A 9,692-nucleotide genomic window follows, 5' to 3' on the forward strand; every position below is an offset into this window, starting at 1 on the left:
CCGCGGGAAAACCGCGGACTTGGCAACACTGGAAGAGGATAGCTTTCGGACAGCGCATCAAGAACCGGGTTGACCGGGTACTCGATACTACCGGTACTTAAGAAAACCTGGTACCGTAACGTTTTCATTTTTTTAGTACCGACTTGGTACCGAAATACCGGGTCTTTTGACAACACTAGACTCAACTCTCCATTGTAACTCCCTCGCTCTCTTTGTCCTTAATTCCTACTCCTGCATAAAAAGGAACTGGATTTTGGCAGCCCACCATGGCAATTCATGTGGCTTTAAGACTTATAACATTGAAACAAAAATTAGGAACACGCTATCCAGAAGCCACTGAGAAGTTTGTTGCAGCCAAAATGGGCTGCTTAGGATGCCGTCTGGACATTATGAGAAAGAAAAAAGAGGTTTTCTTGATTTATTGCTGTAAATATCCTCACAGCAAACATATTTCATAGCCAACGTCGCAAATTGTGCTCACAACGCACGACCTGCATGATGTCAAGTGTTAACAGGCTATAAATTGGCCGCCTCCCAGGAGAATTACCAAACCAATTAAATCCACATGAACTGACGGAAAAAAAGCAGAATTGGAAAAACTCCCCCAAAGAATAAGATCTATCTTGCACTGTCAACTCCTCCTTCATCTTCGAGGGGGCTACAGCGAGATGTTTATGAAACTCCTTGTTGATGTTGACCTGAGAATGTACAGACATGCATTACTGAGTGTCGTCGATAAACGAAGTGATTTTGAAAGTATTTTAGCCTCATTGTACACCAGGGTGGTACTTTTTCTCAACCCACTTTATTTCCACATCTTTGTGTATTTACAGATGAAAATGAAGGCAAACAAAAATCTGTGTGTCCTACAACAAAAATAAATAAATGGGGTCAATTTAGATGTCTGTTGACTTTTTTCCGAGTTTTTTTTTTTAATATGTATATGTATATATATATATATATATATATATATATATATATGTGTGTGTGTGTGTGTGTGTGTGTGTGTGTGTACACCAATACATACACACACATATATATAAAAATCAATTACATTATGAAAATTATGGTATAGTAGGGGCACTTACTTATGGGCTTTTGGCGGTACATGACACAAAAACACTGGGAAACACTGTTTAAGGACAAATAAACACTATTAGAGGCAGCATTAAACACAAATGTTTTCAATTTGAGTTCATTATTAATCTTCAAGGCTCAAAAAAACATGAGCTTCATGTCAAACTCCCTTTCAGACAATCACTTGCTCCACTGAAATCTCATCACACAAATACGTGCCATGATTTTAACTCTTTTTCCTTTTGAGTCAGTGCCTGGTCATCACAGTGCTATCCTTCCCTGATTGGCTCTGAACGGCCCGGCGTGCAGGCAGGAAGCTGAGCCAGGCTTGCTTCCTGAGCGTCCGAGAGAGGAAGCCCTGTGATAGGCGAGAGGGAGTGGGGTTAAAAATAGTTGCGTATATAAAGGCCTGCTCAGAATCCCATTCTGTCTCAAACTCTCACTCGCGCACTTTCTGGCAGGACTCTCGGTTTCCTTCTCTCTCGAAAGCAGGGCTCAGGGCAGCCGCAACACCGTCCTGCTGTGAAGAAAGAGCAGGTGTTTCCCAGGGTTTGACTCAAGCAGCAAAACATGCATTACACTGGATAACCAAAGAAAATGAAAAGTTTTTCCAAATAAATGCTCGATGCCGAGTGGGTTACTTGAGCTCAGTTCACACGCAAAGCATAATACCTTTTCCAAAACGACAAAAGGAAAGTGAATGGACTTGTTCAACTCTTAAAAGGCCAAGAACTTGTTGCACCATGAAGAAACTCCAGGGCACAGCTTTCATTATCCATTGGCAACCGCATGACAAGTTGATAAGCTGTTAAGCAGCAAAGATACCAGCACAGATAGGTGGAATACAACACAAAACACAGATAAGAAGCGGAAATCAAGAGGTATTTCTCTGCATTTCTTTGTCTGATCAGTAAACAAGCATCTATACATTCTTAAAAGTTCAGTTTCTTTATTGGCATCAACACTTCCATGAAAAGCCTTTAATATACATAGCAGCTTTTCATTTCACAAAAGGTTCTTTATATAGGTCTTCACACTAAGAAATAAATGTTTCTTTTAGGAACTGTTCGCAATTTGTGCAACCCAAAATGGTTCTTCTTTGGCATCACTAGGAAATCCCAAACCAAGAGATATTTCTCCACATTTCTTTGTCTGTACAGTCGAAGAAATAAGCATCTAAATCTCTGATGTTTTTATAACAGACCTTTAACATCCATAGAACCTTTTCATTGCACAAAACTCCCATTAAAGTGGAAAAAAAGTTCTATAGATTATTAAAATGTTCTTCACACCGAGAAAAAGTAGTTCTTTTCAGAACTCCTCACTGCTCACTGACCGTCTTCATGAAGAACCTTTAACATCCACTGAACCTTTCAATTCCAGAGGTTCTTTAAAGTGGAAAAAGTTTCTTCAGATTATTAAATTGGTCTTTAAAATGGTTCTTTTTAGAACGGTTGACTGAAATGTTCTTTGTGGAAATCAAAATGGTTATTCTATGGTGTCGCTGCGAAACCCCCCCAAAATCAAGAGGTATTACTCTACATTTTTTGCATCTGAACAGTTGGAGAACTATAAATAAAATTCTATAAACTCCTAAAAATAAAGGTTCTTTATTGGCATCAACGCTTCCATGAGGAACATTTGACATCCATAGAACCTTTCCAAAGCGCAAAAGGTTTTTTTTATAGTAGACAAAGGTTCTTCAGATTATTATAATGTTCTTCGCACTAAGAATAAATGGTTAATTCAAGAGCCGTTCACTAAAAGGTTCTTGGTAGAAACCAAAATGGTTCTTCTATAGCATCGCTGCAAACCCCGCACTTTTATTTTTAAGAGTGTATTTAATCATGCAGCAGAACAGCACAGAATATAGGCTTGTATACCTGTAAAGGTGGAATGTGAGGGTGTGTCGGAAACCTCCAAAAAGCATGATCAGAGCACAATTAGAAACCGACATATTAATTTATGATCCATGGAGCCCTAAGGGAAGAACTAGCTGTACAGTACAATAAACCTACACCCTTTTCTAACATTCTTAGTCCTCGTCAACATTCTCCGTGCCCAAATAACATAATGTACACCTAAATTGAGCTTTTGAATCATATCATTTGGTTCCTGGAAATGTGCAAAGGAATGGATCAAAGAGTAAACATAGTCACAACACATGTTGGTTTGTTCAAGGAATGGCATTCATTTCTGAACATTTTGAATGTACCTGACTGACACCTCATCTGAACTCTCGTGCAGTACGTTCTCACTATAGAGAAGTGATGTCATTTCACACACAAACTGCCATTTTATGTTTTCCTTTGCACTGGATTGTGGGTGACTGGACCTTGCAATTTGCTGCAAGCTAGAAATAGCTATTCGTAGACTAGTACAGGTAATTGCCCTGCTATTTTGGGGGGAAATCCCAGCCTCCTCAGCTCTATTTGCAAATGAAAGGGGTTTTAAGAGCTTAATGGCATTTGTTAAAAGCTTGATACTACAGATACATTTGGAGCCTGCAAGGGTGTCAAATAGCACCAGGAGTTGTGTTTTTGTTATTGTTTCGGTCTGATGACATGCAAATCTGATAAAGTTGTGGCTTTGGCTGCAGGTGCAACATAACATCTTACTCGCTTACGTCACAACTTCAGAAAATACAGTATAATATACAGTGCAAATGCAGTATCAGTATCAAAGTTAACTTTGGCTCTTCATAACTGGTCTTCTCTCACACTTGTGAACAAAATGCAGTGTAAAGGGTCTAAAAAGCTGATGTTTTTTGACAAAGCTGTTGACTATAAATTAAAACGTGTAGCAAACGTGTCAATGGTCACATTTGCAAGCAGTTGAAAACAAAGATCCCCAATTTTGAATAAGTAACTGATTGATTTACAATCTACGCTCAGTTATCTGGGAAATAAATTGGGATTAAATGGGTTAATTTAAGTATTTAATCTACCAAATGCATAAACTGTTATCTACTCTTGAGCCAGCACATTTTACATTATTAAAATGCAATAATACCCGTTGTTATACGCGTCTCGATGGCTCAAAGTGGTACGCGCAATTGGTATGACACTTTCATCTTTAAACGTGTTAATGATGTGTATTTTTCTCCTATTCTTCTCTTTTTTTTTTTACCTCAAAGGCAAGAGAGAGAGAGAGAGAGAGAGAGAGAGAGGAGGGATCTCTCACATCGTGTTGTACTCGTTTAACTCGTTTTTACCGAGGGGGTGTGGATGACTCCGGTGATTTAAAGAAGAGCCCGTGCGCTCTCACCATCCAAGACGAAAGACGCACATGCCGGAGAGCAGCAGCTATATACTGGGGCTAAAATTAGGAACGGGTAGTGCGTATTTCCTCCGCTTCTTACAATTGGTCCAGCTTCTACTGCCGTGATATTTATAAGAAAAGTTCTTCCACCACTTCCATACTTGCTGCATGAGTGTGCAACACAGAGTGTAAAAGCAGAAACGAGTTGTAGTGCACTACAACCTAAGGTTCTTGGAGGGATTGCAACTGGTCCCTGATCTTGACGGTTTTTATTTTACTGGGACAACTGGAAATGGCTTTGAGTGGAACAATTTTACCGTCTATTTCCACATTTTCGGCACAGAAGGAAAAATGGTGGGAAAACGTGAGTATTTTGTTTTTATTTCACATTATTATTATGCTTATGTAGTTCTTTACTTGTACAAGTATGTGTTACGTTTGAAGTACACGTATATATATATATATATATATATATATATATATACACACACACACACACATTTCAACAGCGTTTTTAAACCATTTCACGAACTTCAAAAGTTATATTGCAAGTTAGTGCGCTAAATGTAAATAAATCGCGTTCTCCTGAGGACGTAACCATAACAACGACTGATTATCGCTCACAGTACATCGAGAAATTATCATTATTGTCATTAGTTATGTTAAATTTAGATTTACACATCACAATATATAAGAACAGCGTTAGTGATTTGTTTGAAGTGTCTTTGAGATGGTTAACAGGTTTACTAGGGGTTACTACTTGGGTCCGGCGAGATGAACTTCAACCGCATTGAAAATGTATGAAACAATAAAAGTAAGTCTAATCAATCTGTTTCATTGCAGAGGTGGAAGGATGAACTGGACAGGTCCATGCATCTCAGCTGCACAGCTGACATATCAAACATGGACAACCTCAGAGCAACAGATGACGAAGATCTCGATAAATATCTGGATCTGGAATTTATTCTGGCCAACACTGTGGGTTCTGAGAATCTCGGGCTCGGTATGGGAGGCGACTACAGAATGCAAGAATCCAGAAACATGTACAATCCAACAGTGGCCCCCACCACGTACCCAGTGTCTGAGATCAACCCGTCACCTCCACCGTATACTACCAGCCTCATGGCAGAGCTTCTGCAGTCCGATGTAGATACCTACTGCCAACCGGCTCTGCCCAACAACATCCAGGGAAGATTCCTGGTCAGGTCTGCCTTCCACAATCAGGACATTTCAGAGTGTATCAAAGTGGAGCCCTGCATGGACAGTTATGAACCTGTAAGAGGAATGGTTCCCAAAGTCAAACAGGAGGGCAACGGTGCATGCATGAGGTCCTACGAGCAGCCAAGACTGGCCAACTCGCCGCAAGGAGCAGGCAGCATGACTCCACCGCAGAGCCCCGCGGAGCTCATCAACTCAGACTGTCAGTCACAGATGTGCCATGCCATGACATTTACACAGGGTTACCAAGGCAACACAGGGTTTCCCCATGCTGCACCTCCACAGATGCAGCTGCCGTACCCAAATGCGCATCACTTCAGCGTGTGCGACGACGGACTCGGGATGCCCAGCTCTAACCCAAGAGTACTTCTCACACCACCCTCATCTCCTCTGGAGATGGACACCAAACCAAAGAGGGGACGTCGCACTTGGCCGAGGAAACGGACGGCGACTCACACTTGCACTTTTTCTGGATGCGGCAAAACCTACACGAAAAGTTCTCACTTGAAGGCTCATCACAGAACGCATACAGGTAAATAAACATCTACGCTACTGCAGCAACATCTGCTTTTTTTTTTATTTAAATGACATAACGGATGGCTGAAAATGGATATATATTAACGTACCTTGTCTTTTCTTGTCTTTGTTTAGGCGAGAAGCCTTACCATTGCAGTTGGGAAGGTTGCGGCTGGAAGTTTGCCCGTTCTGATGAACTGACCCGTCACTTCCGCAAGCACACCGGACACCGACCCTTCCAGTGCCACCTGTGCGAGCGCGCCTTCTCCCGGTCCGACCATCTCGCCCTCCACATGAAACGCCATATGTAGGAATGAACTCTGAATATTTGGACTAAACGCACTGAACAATGAACATCACGGATGTTCAAAGCAAGCATTTTGTCTGTACCCCCTATTTAAAGTATGACAGTCAACATGATAAAGAGGAAACATGAACTGACTTGACTTTTGCATTGTAGCTGGTTCTACACTTCATTTCTTTACAGACTTTTTTAAAGAAACAAAATATATTTTCCAAAGAGCTTTACAAGTGCCAAAAAGTTCAACTCATGCTAGGCTGGACCTAAACTTCAAGACGGAACTGGAATCAGACAGTAAAATGTGTTTAAGTGAACATGATGTGCTATGGACATCGCAACAGTGCCTTTTAATACATGTATACATCTCATGAGTGCCATAAATACTCTTGGCATTTTTTAAAAATGTATGCTATTGTGTCAAGAAACTAAATAAGCTTTATAAGACAATGTTTTTCTCTTTCAAAACTGCCTTAAAAGTTAACCAAAGGGCGTTAACTGAATGTTTTAAGTAATTTGTGCATTTATCAACATAAACATTTAAAAATCAGGGTCTTATGGTTGTTTTGTTTCTTTTTTTCTAACGTATTTGTATGTTGTTAACGTGAATTGCAGACTGTCCCATGTTCGGATGACATGATAAGGGCTATGCGAGTTGTTCTGGACCAAACATTTTATGTACATAATTTATACTCTGTAAATATTGTACTTAATGTACATATTAAACTTAATTGAGATATAAACATGTGTGTCTGTCGATATGTTCACTATGTTAGCATACCAATCACTCTTTTTGAATCCTTCAAACAAAATCTTGGTGGTATTGCCCAAGGGTAGATGTTATGGGCCTAGAGGAAGAATACAATCTTTCCCAGCTGCAATATTGCCATGCTAGAGGGCTGTGGCTAGACCTATAAATATAAACATTACATTTACATAATTGTTGAGACTGAATATAGCCATGTCTGGGCAGAGGGCTACACAGTTGAAGAGAGAGTGGCTTTGGAAAAACAACGGAAGGCGTGGGATATCTAAGGGGGTGAAGGTTCTGCTTTGAATGTCTTTTTAGAGTTGGGGCAAGAACTCAAACTTTATAGGAGCTGTAAAGTCAAGCAGATAAACAGACATATCAAGAGCTCAAGGGTATTTGGCACCAAAGTCTTTATGTAAATGTTAGTTTTGCATGAAATGTTCCTGATTTAACTTAGAAACACAGGAAAACAAAAACACTTGTAAGTTTTTACACATCCATCTCCTAACAAGGTGCATCCAGTTGGCAGATTAGTCTGGAAAACAAAGCTCATCTTGGTATTGTATGATAATATCCTTAAACCTTTCTCATGTGTTTTTCTGGGCCGTGTGCAGTGGTATGGAAATATTATACCATTCAATTGTTTGAGATGTATTCATCGCATTGTCTATTTTGAGGAAATGAGGAAGGAACTAAAACTGTGTCAATGGATGGCTTACTTTGTGAAGTAAGAAAAACATGTTCATATCACTTTCAGGTTGGTCTCAGATCACTTTTCGAAGTTGCTGTATACTTGATAAATCAGCCAAGCGAATATGTGCCGTTTCAATTTACAATAATTCCCTAATCCTCCAATGAACCTCATGTGTCCACTGCAAAAGTTACATCCCTTGAGATGCCAGAGATTTGACACTATTCACCTAGGAAATGGTATTAACCTACATAAGAAACTGATAATGACACCAATGATACATTTAGGATTATGTTAATTGGCTGGCTTCAAGCCAAAACGCTCCTCGGATTTCATGCGGAAAGATAAAATCAAGTCTCTTGTACGTTCTTGGAAGCGTGCTATAATATTATTGTCTTGAGGGTATTCCTCATGCCGCCAGCAAAACGTTTTAAAATACAATCTATAAATTACCTTAGATGGAAAAAGTCCTGAATTTTCTTCAAAATAAGTGTCCATTTACCCACTAATCAGACATACCAATTGAAGTCCAGTTGAAGTCCTTCCTGTTCTGGGATCAACTGTTATTGCCGCACCTGGAGAAATAAAAGCTTTTTCTTTTTTTCTTTTAAATCATGCTTTATTCGATCTTAATGTACTACAAGACAATTTGAGACTATAACTTTGAAAATAACTGTTGTTTGTAACACCCAGGATCTTTTTGTCCATCAATGTAGCTGCTTCAATACAAATTCAAGCCTTTCATAGTGGACTGAGTTTGGAACAGATTCCTTTGGAAAGCTTGGGAATGTCATGGGAAGAGTTTGCCACCTGCTGGACTTGCACGGGAATGTTCTCAGCAGAAGATACTTGGAATTTCCTATTGTCAAACTTGTCCAAACTATTTGTAATAATGTTTCCCATGGAGCACAACGTCAGGACATGTTTATTATCATTTGCACCAATTTGGGAAAAACCATCAAAATCCAGGCAAATCCCTGCATTGGGAGGCAATAACATCACATGTCAGTTCCTCCAAATCAGCTCTGCACCAACAAAACAAAGCCTGAAAAACAAGAATCCCAATGGCTGATGGAAAACCACATTTGTGTGACAACATAATGGAAAGTGGCCATCTGGCTTACATTTCCCAGCATACCTCTGCTGACGGTCCTGGTGGAGTGCAGAAGAGTGTCCGTCAGTGCACCGCAACATCCCCAGGGCAGCATTACTCGATGGAGAGCCCTTGTTTCTCGGCCCAGGCCCAGCTGATTAAATACACAAAATCCAGCTCGGGTCGCTCACTTCTGGAGTTCTTCACGAGCAGATCGAGGTCCGATTAGTCAACACGCTGATTTAAATCAATATCCGTTCCGAGCAATTCTCGCCGCAGGAGCGGGCCAACGTTTCCCAGCCAGCTGTCAATACGCTCAAGTCCGTGAAAGGGTCCCCTCGAATCCAATCAACCAAGTGAGCACACACGGAGGATCTTGTTACCAGCGTGAGGCTAATGACCCCATCCAGACCTTCAACATGTACATGTGTGTCGCATTTAACATACTCACCTTTCTCTGGTAAAACACAATAGATCATTATTGGCACACCTGGATCGTCTCACTTGACATGCAGCCCGTATTCCCAGGAACTCCCTGCATATGTAAGGAAAGTGTCAAGACATTCGCCAGGGTTAAAGATGTTTTTCATACACTGGTTATTAGTAACGTCAAGCGTTCACAAAAAAACACTGTGTTGTAGAAAAGGAGGAAAATAACTATTGAAGCATGTGGAATAAACATCAGGAGTCCAATCTGAAAGGCTCTTTGGCCCATTTCCACAATTTTGATTCCCAAAGTTCACTAGCACACAAACTAAGTAAATCCCGATCTCTGAGTTTCCTGTTA

At 40.4% G+C, this 9,692-nt stretch overlaps 1 protein-coding gene across 1 annotated transcript; it reads left to right on the top strand.

Moving 5' to 3' along the window:
* The first annotated feature begins 4,333 nt into the window (after positions 1 to 4,333).
* On the top strand, positions 4,334 to 7,113 carry LOC107653623 (Krueppel-like factor 2). The gene is made up of 3 exons (XM_016440384.1): positions 4,334 to 4,702; positions 5,182 to 6,088; positions 6,208 to 7,113. Exons 1-3 carry the CDS (start codon positions 4,631 to 4,633, stop codon positions 6,381 to 6,383), a joined length of 1,155 nt encoding a protein of 384 aa, XP_016295870.1. The 5' UTR covers positions 4,334 to 4,630; the 3' UTR covers positions 6,384 to 7,113.
* The last annotated feature ends 2,579 nt before the right edge of the window (positions 7,114 to 9,692 follow it).

This window comes from Sinocyclocheilus anshuiensis, unplaced genomic scaffold (genome assembly GCF_001515605.1).
Source record: "Sinocyclocheilus anshuiensis isolate Anshui unplaced genomic scaffold, SAMN03320099.WGS_v1.1 scaffold1079, whole genome shotgun sequence".
NCBI lineage: Eukaryota > Metazoa > Chordata > Actinopteri > Cypriniformes > Cyprinidae > Sinocyclocheilus > Sinocyclocheilus anshuiensis.